The sequence below is a fragment of the Cryptotermes secundus genome, unplaced genomic scaffold (assembly GCF_002891405.2).
Source record: "Cryptotermes secundus unplaced genomic scaffold, Csec_1.0 scaffold166, whole genome shotgun sequence".
NCBI lineage: Eukaryota > Metazoa > Arthropoda > Insecta > Blattodea > Kalotermitidae > Cryptotermes > Cryptotermes secundus.
Window position 1 is genome coordinate 860,562 of NW_019720562.1, and position 14,940 is coordinate 875,501.

General features: G+C 39.0%; 1 protein-coding gene across 10 annotated transcripts in view; it reads left to right on the top strand.

Annotated features, from left to right (window-relative positions):
• Positions 1 to 14,940, top strand: part of LOC111868280 (Bardet-Biedl syndrome 2 protein homolog) — a 52,105-nt gene that overhangs the window by 13,807 nt on the left and 23,358 nt on the right. For 9 of the 10 annotated variants that reach the window (XM_033753061.1, XM_033753051.1, XM_033753046.1 and 6 more), the window contains exons 10-16: positions 1,118 to 1,300; positions 6,972 to 7,121; positions 7,934 to 8,041; positions 10,880 to 11,092; positions 12,663 to 12,829; positions 13,839 to 13,987; positions 14,361 to 14,496. In XM_033753061.1, coding sequence (XP_033608952.1) covers positions 1,118 to 1,300; positions 6,972 to 7,121; positions 7,934 to 8,041; positions 10,880 to 11,092; positions 12,663 to 12,829; positions 13,839 to 13,987; positions 14,361 to 14,461 — 1,071 coding nt within the window. In that variant the 3' untranslated portion in view covers positions 14,462 to 14,496. The remainder of the gene's footprint in view (positions 1 to 1,117; positions 1,301 to 6,971; positions 7,122 to 7,933; positions 8,042 to 10,879; positions 11,093 to 12,662; positions 12,830 to 13,838; positions 13,988 to 14,360; positions 14,497 to 14,940) is intronic. The other variant, XM_023858795.2, reaches the window with a different exon arrangement.

Below are 14,940 nucleotides of genomic sequence, written 5' to 3' on the forward strand. Positions count from 1 at the left end.
CAGTCTTTAAGTGTTCCATAGAGTGATTGGCTTTTGCCTTGATTATTGGCTCTTCAGCCAGAACACAAAGCATTCTTTCCTGGCTATTCGCTTGAAGAATACAGATCAAAATTTTTATTCACCGAATTTTACATTTCCTTCTGTGCCACTGGTCTTCCATAACAGATAGCTGATTTTGTTTTAGCTGTTCTTCAGAATGGTGAGGATTGTAAAAATAAGTCAGTCCCTGCTATTTTCACATTTCAGTCTATGATGTGCCACCGATTCCACAAAAATGTATTACTTTAAGCTTTGTGTTTAATTCTAAGCACTTGCAGTTTGTTGCCATAATTAAGGATGAACACGTTTCTTTTCAACAAGAAACACAAATGCAGAAAAATTGAACTCCAGTTCATTAACCAAGTAACAATACACAATGAAACATGCTACTGTAATGAAGAGGAATTCAAATATGTCACATGATGGACACTTTTCATTGATCAAAATCTATAGGGGTAAGCTGGTTACAGATTTGGCATGGGGGCTTTCTTTTTCTAAAAAAATCAGATGCACAGAAGATGGGCTAAAGTTATGTTTGCAGATTTTCTGCTCTAAATGATTTTGGAAGCAAAACCACAAGTACAGTCAGTACAAAGAGTAATATAAAAATGTTGAGGTACATAGAAGTAATTGGTTATGTTAGAAGTTTGAGAAACCTCCTCTTTATGCTGTTCTTTTTTCTATATTTGTAACATTGAGAAACTAACAGTGGTGATGATTTTGCCTACCAATAATGAAGTTGTTATAAGCCATACTTGTTCTATCATGGTTACACTCTGTTTCTGTGCTTCAAGAATCTAAGCATTTCAGAATGTTTAACCTTTGAACATCATTAAGAGACAGTGATTAGAAATACTCTTCTGCCACAAGGTATGTGTTTCTGCCTGATGACATTAGCAATTGCCAAATACACTTACAGTTTTAAAAAAATTCTCTGGTTCGTTTTCTATAAGAAGATGAACATGCAGAAACTGTTATATCACTGATGTCTCTGTGTATGTGGGTGTTTAATCAATTGAAAACCCCAGGTATTGCTGACTTGGATAATTTTGTAAATTTATTTTTCATGTTCTCACAGCCACATGTTGAGATCTCATTATCTACAAACAATGAGACCATCATTTCTGCAGTGATGGTGTTTGCAGAAGGAATTTTTGAAGGTGAAACTCATGTTCTGCATCCAAAAGACTCAGAAGTGACATCAAGGTTGGATGTGGCTCTGTATCCACCTAGGGATGTTCCAGTTGATATTCACATTAAGGTAAGAATTTTTATACCATAACAGATTTTACTGCCAGTGGACTGTACCGGTTAATTTTACATCATATGTACAATGAATATTTTATGTTAAAGGAAGGTGGATAACGGAACAAAGCTAAGTATTACCAGCATTGCTAATGAAAGCATGTAATTCTTGTATGGCTGTCATTGGATGCCTATTATGGATATTGGGCATCTAAATTCATTTTAACTCTGGCCATACCCACTTAAGTAGCTGTAGGCATGGGGTGAGTCTGAGTTCCTTTGTATTGTGGCCTCAAATGGGCCTATCATACTAGCCCCTGATGATAGAGAAATATGGAATATATGTAGGTTGTACTGAAAATCATGAGCAACTTTTTTTTGCATGCAACCTGGGAACAACAGATGAAAGAGAGTACGGTGGTAGGTGGAACCAGCTGTTGTGTTAACCTTGAGTGTCTTGTGACGTCAATAGCTTGCATCATGTGACCAGCATCACTCCTATCAAAATGGCTGACAACGATGTGTCGTTTTGCCAGCATGCTGTCGTCGAATTTCTTGTGAAAGAGGAAATCCCTGCTGCAGAAATTCACCAGAGACTTCAGTGTGCTTATAGAAGTGTGTGCATGAGTGCGAGCAGTGTTTGAAGATGGGTGAAACATTTTAAAGATGGGAACACCAGCATCGAAGATGAGCCTTGGAGCGGTCGTCCTCGAACAGCCTCAACTGAACGCAACAAGGAAAGAGTGGATGTGATCATTCAAAATGACAGGCAGGTGACTGTGGACACAATAGCCCGAAAACTTGGAATAGGGCACAGTGCAGTATAGGAGATGATTGAAAGCTTGGGCTATAGGAAAGTTTGTGATCGTTGGGTCCCGCAGTTATTGACCGAAGACCACAAAGGTCAGCGAAAAGGCATCACCTCAGAACTGCTGCAGAGATATCGACATGAAGGTGATGATTTTTTGCTCTGTATTGTGACAGGTGACGAAAGCTGGTTTCACCGTTTCAAGCCTGAAACGAAACGGCAGAGTATGGAATGGCACCATTTGCATTCTCCATCAAAAAAGAAGGCAAAGACAGTGCCATCAGCTGCGAAGGTAATGGGCACAGTCTTCTGGGATGCAGAGGGGTTTATTCTGGCCGAATTCCTGGAACCTGGGCAAACCATCAATGCTGCTTGTTATGTCCAGACGCTGCACAAGCTCCATTGTGCATTGCACGATAAATGTCCGGGATGAAACATCATCATCCTGCATGACAACGCTCGCCCCCATGCTGCTCGCCTCACATCGGAAGCAATTGCAAAGATGGGGTGGGAAGTTCTTCCACACCCCTCCTATAGCCCTGATCTGGCACCCTCCAACTACCATCTTTTTGGATTTGTGAAGGATCAGCTGTGTGGACGTTTTGAGACAAGGGAGGCAATTCAGAAAGCAGTGCGTCAGTGTCTTTGGATGGCTGGAACGGAATTTTACAGAAGGGGAATTTTCAAACTCCCAGAACGCTGGGAGAAATGTGTACAAAGAAGTGGCGATTATGTGGAAAAATAAAGAAAGGTCTGTAGATTGAGGTGCTGTATTTGGTATGTCAATAATAAAGCATGTTACTTTACAAAAAATTTGTTGCTCATGACTTTCAGTATATTAGTGGAATGCAGAAGTGCTTAGAGAAATCCCACTCCAGAGCTACTTTGTATACCACAGATCCCACGTGGATTACCCTGGAATTTAACTTAGGTATCTGCAATGAGAAGCTGGTGACTAAGTGCCTGACATATGGTGTCACGTATGGTAAAACTTGTTAATATTGTCACATGTCTGGGGTTCCATGATAAATAATGGGTTGCGGATTTAGATGACGCAGTTTATTGGAGAATTACTTATTTACACTTACAATTACAATCACTCTGAAATAACATCTTCTCAGATGAAGGGACCTTATTAGTCTGTCATATCTGTGTTTCCTCTTTGATGGTTATACTCTTGCACTGCTATTCTCAGTGTAGTGTCTTTGCTCCTTGTTCTTCTCTTAACTCTCATTGGATCTGAACTGTTCTGGTCTCTTATCTTCTACCCTCTTAAGTAGATCTTCGTGTACCGCTGAGAGAACACCGTGTTGAAGGGTTCTGTTTAGCATGTTAGCTAGAATATTCATTAGTGGGTCTATCTGTTGACGTGGGAACTCAACAATTTTGTCTCTGTTTTTTAGGCAGTTTCTTAAGTAGTTGTCTTTGCATGTATTTGTTGCTGCTGAAGTATGCATTCCCATTGCAGCTGTTGCACAGCGATGGACGTCGTATAGTCCGGCTTTTAGGCAGCATGCCACAATATGATACATTAGGAGAATGTAAGGGATTTGGCAGCTGTTTACAGATCATGAAGCAAGCTATCAAGAGACCCCTTATCTCTGCGATTCTCATTTTCAAGAATTAATAATTTTTTTCTTAAAATGATTGTTGCTATGTGCTGTAGCAGGCATGTAAACATATGGTAGCATATAGACCCATTGCTGGGCAGTGATCATGGAATAAGCAAATATACAGCAGCTGTTACTGAGTAACGGCTTTGCAAATAAACATGTTCTCGTTGAAACGATTGACAACAATGAGCAGTATTTTCTGTGCAGTCCATGCAGAGGGGATATCAGTGGTACAAGTTTAGAGTGTAGTTCAGTTGTGGGATATTTGCCAGCCAGTAAGGATGTCAACAGAAGTCATTATTAGGATCTCTTACCAGGAACAGACTAGTGAAGACATAGAAGACTGTAGTTACAGTGATCTTTAGAATGTGTCAACCAGTGAGGTTGTTATGGTTACTTGTAGTTATGAGTTGTGTGCATGAGTGGTCAATAAATTGAGTCACAAATCCAAACCCTGTTGCTATCCACTCAGACATGTGACAACTGATATCAGAAGTGGTTGGATTATAAACTGCAGTACGAAACTATATTGCAACACTACAGAAATGTAGCAAATGATGGAATACCTGCTGCTGAAATAAGAAGCAGTCGAGCCAAGGTGGGTTCCAGTCTAAAGGAAATGAAAGAAGACTGGAAGCCATGATACAGACCAACCAAGGGAAGATGATGCCCAAGTTAGATGCTCATCATGAAAGGATGATAGCCAGGATGGACTCCCAGCTAGAGAAAATGGAGACCTTTCTAGAAAAGATGGAGGCCACAGAAGAAATGAGAGTTTGAGTTGAAGCATCAGGAAGTCCCTAGTTAAAAGGCCACAGTGGAAACTTTTGGAGCACTGAAGGAGCAGTGTGGGGATTGGCTTCTAGCTGTAGGGTGCTGCCAACAGCTGAAGAAATGGAACAAGGGCAATGGTGGGTCCCGGAAGAAGTTGGCCACCGCCTGCAGACAGATAACCTGGCATGCGGGAACAGTACAGTGTAAGGGACACAGACATAAAGGACCGATGGTCATAAAGAGACGATGGAAAAATCACACCTGGAATATTGTTGCAAGAGGAACCTCGAAAGGACGTATATTTGGAAAGAGACATTGGGCACAACTGGAATGCAGCAGTGGCATATGGGACCGAGGCGCAATCCAGCACCTGTGTCTGTGAGAGGAGAGGATAACATGGCATCAGAGGATGAAGCAGGAGACAGGAGCTATATCTGGGAAGCATTAAGATATTATATGAGGCCCTTGGACTAACTATTGAGCTGGAGGTCGCAAAGCAAATAGTCAGGCTTCCATTAGACTATGGAAAATGAGTGTCAGGAATTGTGGAGGGGTTAGCTCCCTCTGAAATGAAAGAAGAAATTGCACATAGAGTAATAGCTGAAGATGTATGAGTATTGACCACGCTCAGATCTTTTGCCTGCACTGAGCAGAAAAGAAGGATGATGGTAGTACACCTGGACCAACTAGCACCTTATGATGGAGCCACTTGGGACGAGCAGCCTTAAGGATGGAGCAGCAGGAGCAATTGGAGAGTAATCACCATGAGAACTGAGCCACAGGAAGGAAGGCGAGACCGATCAGAGACATTACAAGCACAGCCCTTGGAAAATAGGAAATAGTAGTATGCCTGTAGGGTATTTAGGATGAATAGCCTTAAGGTGGGAGCAATGTAACATGTAGGCCCATTACAGAGTAATGGCTTTGCAGACAGACATATTCCCATGGAAACAATTGAAGTACAACAGTGAGCGGTGTTTACTATGTGGTCCATGCTAAGGGGTTATCAGTGGGGCAAGTTTAGAGTTTAGTTCAGTTGTGGGATATTCGCCAGCCAGTAAGAACATCAGCAGGGTACATTGTTAGGGTCTGTTACCAGGACACAACTAGTGAAGACATAGAAAACTTTATGTATGCTGCAGTTCCAGTGATCTTTAGAATGTGTAAGCCAGTGAGACTGTTATAGTTACATGCTTACTTGTAGTTACAAATTGAGTGTATAAGCGGTCAATAAATCGAGTCAGCAGACCACACCTCTTCTATAGTCACTCGTACACATGATAATATTCATGATTTAGAAAAGTTTGTAATTTTAGATACGATTACTTGATCATAAGCATCACCTACCATATCATACTGTACCACCTATTTGTGATGCCGTGATGTTTGAGAATGTTCTCACCTCATCTTCACTTGGAATGTGTCAGAAATTCATGTTCCAGGGTTTTATTAACTCTGCTTTGAAGCATAATGTAAAAGTCACCAGCATTTGAGTCATATTTTGAAGTCTGAACCAAGCAAGCAGTTGATTTTGTTTAAGGGAAGATGTTCCAAGGAGGTTCTGATGAAATATGATGTGTTGGAATGAGTACTACAAATTAATGTCTTAGTATTTGGAACATTTAACAAAACAAGAAAATATACGAAAATTATAGAATTTAAAATTGAGGAGATGAGTCAGAGGGATACTGTAGATGCCACTGGGTGTAGATGGTTTGTGAAAAGGTTCAGAATTCTAAAATAAATGTTGGAACTTGAAACTAAGATAAGAAGACTGTTGAGACATCCAAGATATGTTTGCAAGAGTAGGAAAAGATGAGAGTGTGGGAGGAAACTTTATGTAACATTCTCTCTGTGTTTCAGGTTCTGTCCTTTAACATCTGGCCTTACAGTATAGCCTGTTTCAGGGCCATTGGTTCCTACTAGTTACCCTTAGTCCCAGTTCTAGTCCTTCGGCTCTGTGTAATTTATGTTTCCCAGGTCTACAGTAATGGTTCCATGATACACTTACAACATTTCAGTTACACATTCTCTTATACATACCAGTACTAATACACAGACACTGGATCTTCCATAAGACTAGAAGATTATTGTGTTACACTTGCATTTTGTATTCCTTAGCAAAATGTGTGCAAAAGAGAAATTTTTCTTTCATTGGTGAACTTTCAGTTGTTATGATATTTGTGTTTTCACTTAATGTTATAGCTTTACACAAGACAACTTTGTATTTGTATTAAACTGGAATAATTTTTGTGAATATGTTGCAGTGAAACATTCAATTAATGTTCCTCAGTTAAGGGTTTTTTCTTGTTTACCATTAAATTTTACTGATGTCCAGGTCAGTAATCTTGGTAGTAAATTACCTCAATTAAGTACAGAATTCTGAGTTCATTGCTCAAATTCACTGTTCCCAAAAGAAACCTTAAATGGGTGGTTCACTGTACTTGCTTTTACAATGTATCTGGTTCATGAATCCTAATATTTTCTTTCAGGCATTGGTTGGATATGAAGGAAGTCAGCATTATCATGTGTTTGAACTTACTAGGCAGTTGCCACGGTTTTCAATGTATGCTGTGCTTGCTGAACGGACACAGGATGTTGACAGTTTTGTCTCTTTTGTCATCAGTGAAAGACTCCAGCGGGTTAGTATATTTAATTAAATTACCTGATATGGTAGTATTTGAAAGTTATCATCAGACAAGGTTAATCTCATTCCATCATGACACTATATTTCCAGCTTCCTGAATAATATTGCTTTCCCATTTTTATTTCTCTCAAGTGGCCACTATCTGTTTTTATCAACAAATTGTGTGTATATTTCTTCAATCTCTTACCTGTATCTTTGTCTTTCATGTGTTATTTTTAGCCTACTTCCCTTCCTTAAGGAAATAAAACTAAGTTCATGAGAGCACCATGGTCTGTGTGTATGTGTTCTCATTTAAATTTTTGAACTGATTGATCAGTGTTCATGAAACTTAGTATTGTCAGATGTTTGAATGACTATAAACAGGGTTTGGATTGATACGGTAGTTGGAATTATTGACCACTTATACACACAAGTTGTAACTACAAGCAACTATAACAGCCTCACTGGTTAACAGATTCTAATGATCTCTGTATGTGCAGCACACATAAAGTCTTCTCTGCCTTCACTAGTCATTTCCTGGTAAGGGATCCTAACAATGTCCTCTGCTATCATCCTTACTGGCTCACGAGGATCCCACAACTGACTTATTGCTCCAACTAACTGCCAGGCTGGTGATCATCTCACACCAACCTTCCACTCTTCACTGAGTATCTGCAGCTTCCAACTTGCCCTGCTTATATCATTTTGGCACGGACCACATAGAAAACACTGCTCCTCATTGTAATAGTCCAGTCATTTCTATGGGGACATGTTTGTTTGCAAAGGCATTACTCAGTAATGGCTCTTGTATATTTGCCTGTCTCACAGTCACTGCCCAGCAACAGGTCTACATGCTACATTATGAACATTGTGGCATTGGAGGTGACCCTGGCCACTTTTAATTTCCTGCATCATGAGAGACCATTAACTTGTGAGGTAGGATTGGCACTAGTGCAACTTACCTTTAAGGTTCTGAAATGATGTGTGGAAAAAGATCTTGGAAGAATATGTAACTTTTGTTAAGTTAGTATGTTTGTTTCTGTTTGTGTTTTTTCTTTTAATAATGTAAAACAACAGAATGACTAAAGATGTTTTTATTTTCAGTTTGATGGTGATAACTAATGAACCATTGGATCTAGGCATGTGAATTTTTTTTTACAGATCTTAAATATATGTACACATTCTATATGAAATATTGTTACATGTACTCCCATTGCTAGGCAACGTGTTGGTAAACAAGTTCCCACGAAGACCAATTCTTGGTAAACAGTCTGTTGCTAGGTTATACAGCAATAGATGAGGCTGTTTTTTTCATGCTGAGCAACAGTTGGAATGGGGTTCTCTGTGACCAGTTGCGAGGTTATGCAATGGTTCTTACAGTGTTTTCTATGCGGTCCATGCCGCGGATATATAACAAGATTTCCAGAATAAACGAGGGAGTGACAATTAGTTCAAAGGCGGTTACGGGTCAGTCATAAGTTGGAGGAGTGAGTCCAGAAGAATTTTTAGTTCCAAAGTTCCAGAGTGATTGAAGATGAAATAGCAAGAAGACTTCACAGTGATTTTAAGTGCTAATTTCTATGAGAACCACTGCCAGGAGACGACTAGTGAAGATGGACAGTCCTAGTGCTTGTGCATTGGTGAACTGTAAATTGTGTAAATCAGGGATAGCACTGTATTTACATGTGATTAAGAGAACTTATAACCAAGGTGCTAATAAATCCAATCATCCAAACTAGAGCCCGTTATTTTCGTCACACATACCACCCTACATGTGACAACATTGCATGTAAGCCAACAGTTACTGAGATGGTGACATTGCAAAACCTTGTGGTTATATCCTGTAAATTTAATGTACAGGAAACCTGTACTTAAGTAATGAGTGTTTTACAAAATAAAATAAGAACAACAGCAGAGGAGGAGGAGGAGGAGGCAGCGGTGGCGGCGGTGCCTGTACAGACTAGAAAGGTTAGTCAAAAAGACAAAATTCTTGAACACAGAATAGGAATGTTAAAAATGTATATAGAAACAAATTAATTTAAAAAGGGACATGAACCTAGATTGTATACAGCAGAACACAGGAATAGCTAATTACTTAAGTTGCTTACTTACTTATGGAGCTGAGCCCTTCTTGAGGAGAAGCCAAATCTGCAGCTACTCAAGAATTACCTAGCATTTTATGGCACCCGAAGGTTGCTTACAGTTGTTATAGTACTTAAATGGCCTAGTGCCCCATGTGGAGTGGCCTTTCAAATCTTCACTACTGCTTTTATGACGCACCATTTTCATGAACTGTACTTGGAAATATATAAAGAATTGAACTACAATTAAATTGTAGGGCCATGCCATAGCTTGGATTGTTAGTCACCAGCTGTTTACCCTGTTGAAAATGATATCACTGAATAATACATTGTTAAACTGTTGTGAATGTGGCAGTAGAGAAAACATTATACTTCAAAATCTGAGCTTTCTCCTTATATTTGGAATAAAAACAAATTACTGTAGCAGCGAAAGGAATCAGTTATTTAAAATGTATAAAGTGTCACCTCAAACAGTGGACAGACATCAAATTTTGTTAGTGATTAGGAAAATGGGTGGTAGAAATGCTGGGGATGCATTGAACAGTGTATGTTGAAAAAAGTATATCCCAGTCGAAAGGGTTTGAAAATGCATGTTAGAGGATAGATGTTAATGTTGGAAGATAATCTGCACAGCAGAGATGTGCAAGACAGGTGAAGAGTTTGTTGCACTGATCATTGTCTAATTCATTCATTTATTGTATATTCCATAAATCCATATACATAGATATAGAACCAGTCACAAAGTTAATATGGTACAATACGAATATAAATATATATGTACAGCTTATAATCATTATAATAGATAAAAAAACATGTGTTAAATTTACAGTCTTACATCACTATACATAAAATTATGCAATATTAAAATTGTTTATGGTATTATCCATATTTCTAGGCAAATTTGTTACTAAAGAATTCATCACATGTATAATAAGAGTTTTGCAATAAAAATGTTGTCAACTGAATTTTAAAATTTTTCAAGTCATTAGATTTGATTTTTGGTGGCAAATGATTAAAGATCTTTACCCCCATGTAACATATTCCTTTTTGGAATTGTGTTAGACTAGTTTGCGGATAATGCAGATCACAGATAGATCTGGTACTACAATTATGCATTTGTGAGTTGAATGTGAATAATTCCTTATTTACTATAACAAACAGGGAAATCGACGATATATATTGAGCTTGTAGTGGGAGGATATCCAATTCTTGAAACAAATTATGACACGATGTTCTCTTTCTTGTATTTGTTATATTCCTAATTATCCTTTTCTGCATCCTAAACACTTTTATACTATGCGGGGAGTTACCCCAGAATGTTAATCCATATGTTATTATAGAATGTACATAGGAAAAATAATAGAATAATAGAAATGAATGCAGAGAAAGAAGTAGATTTCATAGTTGCACTGTCATTTTCAACAAGAATCTTGAGGTGCCATGTAACTAATAACATTACCTTTGGCAGCTGTGTAGCACTCATAAAATGTCAGCATTGAAGGTTAAGCATGACCACTTCTAGATATGATGAGAACCCATTTTCAAATTACCACTTAGCTCTTTCTGTTGTCATTAATTCTGATTCATGACATGTTCATATGCTTAATTCTATCTGAGACAAAATTGTTTACCGGCTTATGAAAGTCAAATTCTTTTTTATACTCTTATAGTAATGTGTAACTTTGTTTCCTAGATTGCCATGTGGATTAATCAAAACTTCTTGCTCATGGCTGATTATGAAGTACAAGAAGACTTGAACATAACTTTCCTTTCTCTGCGTGACAACACAGAGGTGACACTGAGTATGGAATCCAGTGGGCATATGGAAATCAGCACTCGTAATATGGCATTAGCTGGAGATATTATTCAGTCACTTGCCACATTTCTGAATTTACAAGAACTGCAGGTAATTGTTTACTTTAATAACCATTCAGTAACATTGCTATGACAGTTTTCATATCAGAACACATTTAATACATGTTGACTTTCCTTTGCATTATATATAACCTGTTTCTCACAATTTGTAGTTTGCAGCATTGTAGAAATTGTGATTCAAAAGTATGTAAGTAATTATGTACAATTAAAATGATATACAAGGGCAAATCAATAAGTCTCTGCCCCTATTTTTTTTTCAGCCACAATAATACACATACAAGGAAATCAAAATACAGGCAGTGTTCTAAGTACCTTTGGCTATTTTTCCACATAGTCACCACCCTGGTTCAGGAATTTGTCCCATCGCACCTCTAGTTTGGAGATGCCGCTGTTGTAGAATTTGGCCTGTTGAGCGCGGAACCGCCGCTGGACAGCAGTTTTCGTGTCATCGTCAGAAATGAACCTCTGGCCTGCTAGGAACTTTTTCAGTGGACCGAACACGTGGTAATCACTGGAGGCGATGTCTGGACTATACGGTGCATGCTCCATAATCTCCCATCCGAATGACTGCAGTCGGACGGCAGTCCTGTTTGCCACATGAGGCCTGGTCTTGTCATGGAGGAGAACCACATCATCCACGAGAATCCCCAGGCGCTTTTTCCTGATGGCAGCTTGCAGTTGTGTGAGTGTGCCACAACAGCTGTCTGCATGTCATGCCTCATGGTATGAAATCCAGCAGGAGTGGTTCTTAGCGATCCCAGAAGACCGTAACCATCAACTTCCCGAAGGATGGCGTTCTGCAGAATTTCTTCATGACAGGCGAACCAGGATGTTTCCACACCATACTCTGCTACTTGGATTCTGGACTGAAATGCAATACTCATGTTTCATCTCTGGTGACAGTGAGATCAAGGAACCTTTCACCCTCCTAAGAGTAATGCTGCAAATGTTGCAGTGATGTCAATTCTCTTGGCCTTGTTGAGATCATCCAACAGCTTACATATCCACCAACATGAAACCTTGCAATACCCCAAGGAATCGTGAATGCTATCGTAAATACTGCCATATGAAATGCCCAGCTCCTTGGAAATGACCTTCAGGTGCACACGGGCAATGTTGTCCGGTGTGAGTGAGGTGCGAGGCCGCCCCAACTGCACATTGGCATTAAGGTCTTCCCGGCCATTAGTGAACTCACAACACCACCACTGCATACTTCTCAAAGTGAGACATTTGTCCCCATATGTCGGCTGCATTTCCCTATGGATCTCGATGGGCATTCGTCCCTTGCTCCATAGAAAATGAATAACACTTTGCACCTCATACGACTTGGACGTGTTGAGCACACCAGCCATTTTTACCGACTGACAGCAGCGCAGTGCCATGGAGTCTGGTTTTCAGGGGCTTGTGAAACGATGGGACAAGTGCCTCAATGTACAGGGAGATTCTGTTGAGAAATAAAAGCATTTTTAAAATCAGTACTCTTATTTGTTTAAGTTCTATATCCATTTGTAACTTATTTATTGACTTACCTATGTAGCTTATCAGTTGGTCCCTTGACCAATGTCTGTGAACCTCACAGTGACTACATAGTTCTTTGATAGGTGAGTGCAAACTTTCCAGAGGAGCAGGAGAAAATTGGGGAGCTCCTTCAAAAGGTTTCTGCTCTTCAAGATGTCCGATTAAGGCTTGGAGCAGAGATGGCAGATCACTCAGGCCTCATACGTAGCTTGGTGGTTCGTGCAGAAGATGCCAGACATTTAGATGATATGTGAGTTCTCACAGAGATAAGCAGTTATTTATCTTATCAATTTCCAGGATAATACCTTGACTAAGCCATGACTGCTTCCTTCAAAATCCTTTCATATTTATCATTCACGTATTATTCTACAGTTTGATGCTATACGATACTGAAAGTATCGTAAAATAATGCACATAAACCTACAGTTTCAGTACTTGGTGGGTTCTTGTAAACACAATAATGAAGCTTCAGATTCCCTGTAAGACAGGACTTTTCTTGAGTAGCTGAGTGTTAGCTTCCATGCAGTTGGTCAGTGAGTCAGTCAGTCAGTCATTCCAGTATATGGGATTAACTGTATTTCAAAACCTTTGACACAAGAAGGAGGCTGTTTTTGCTCTGAGGGTTTAGGTAGTCAACAGTGATAGATTACAGTATTCCATATTTATCTTCATCAGATCTCCAGAAATAACTTATACCCAACTAGAGAAAATATTTGCCTAACTGAAGTAGTACAAGGTTAACATCAGGTTACTAACTATAGCAATTCACTGCCTGTATAGTGTAGGCCATGGTTTACTGATCCTTGATCTTGATTTATTTTGGAAATGGAAGCCTATTGAAATGCAGAATTTAATAGTAAAGGTAAAGCTATCCCTGTAGCAGGTCATGGAGGCCCATAGGGTTCTGAAATGTTGAGATTCCCAAATTTTCTAGACAGCTCACAGGTGGTGGTGAGATTGTCAGCATTACATGCCAGCCACACTTACCCCCAGGAAGTTTCCTGGTACTCATTTCTGTTAAAGGGTCAGTTGACCCCAAGGCCATAATGCAGCTGGAAAGATTAGGTAAATTGAAAACTCCAATGATCTCATCGGGAAGATGACTTGCTACCTTCTGGCTTGTAGCATAGTGCCTCAACCAGCTATGTGACCACGTGCCCCAGAATTTTGTAGTATTTAATAAATGTCTGAAATGATTTTGCTTCAATTTTTAATAACATATGTTCAGTTTGTGTTTATAAATCATTTGGTTGTTTCAGGAAAAGTATGCGCAAATGGTATTTGGAGCTGAATGATGTGAACACGGATATGATTAGGGGCTATAACATTCGCTGCAAGAACCACCAAGAACTGTTGGAGTCTCTCAGACAATTGAATGTCATTATTCAAAAGGCTGCACGATTACGAGGTAAATCACTTTTATGCCTGGAAAGGTTTGAGGTTTCAGTTTTATGTAGAACAGCTGAATTTTTAGTACTGACTTGTGAAATCACTTATGCAGGTGAAAATCTTTTTCCTTGTATAGCATTTTTTCCTAAGTTCACACAAAAACTCATTTGGGAGGGTTTGAATCCAGAATTCCTGTAATCGTGATTCATATGTTTGAGTCATGTGATTGATGTGCCCTACAATCTTCTCCCTGTATCTTTCTGTCATAATTTAAATATTTGCATGCATCTTTTAAATGATCACAGTTAATATTGATATTACAGTGCTCTGGCTCAGATTACCTGATCAGATGATGATATTACTGTGCTAAATCTTAATTTGTTTCTTTTCAGTTGGAAAATACAAAACAAATATAGTGAACCTATGTCGAACAGCACTGAAGAATAACAATCTTAATTCTTTGGTGAAAATAATGAAAAATGGAGAAGCCTGATCCTGTTATTTATATATGCTCGTAAGCAGCTCAAAGTGCGTAGATCTGTTTATTTCTTTATAGCGATCTTGTAGGTTTTATTTGTGTTTGTTTCTTTGATGCTTTAGTTTTTTAGGAATATGCATCCTTTGTTCTGTAGGATGTACATGTGACTCCTTGAAGTGGCAAGCTTATATATATCAATTGAATATCAATATCATACTCCTTGTATGTTGTTGCATAATTCTTACACCCTTATTTTTCATTTGGAAACAGAAAAGTAGTCAATTCCTGTACATCTCTTGCATTACATTCTTATGAGGGATATTCAATAAATAAGGTTCCCTAGCCTGTAACATTTGTGTTGAACTCATGCCAGATGGTACAAATGAATCAGTGACCTTAGCCTGTCAGACTTCTATTTTTTGGGGCCTGTGAAGTGACACTTGGGAAGTCACCAATACCACCAATTGCTACCAATTGCTCCACAATCACCCTCG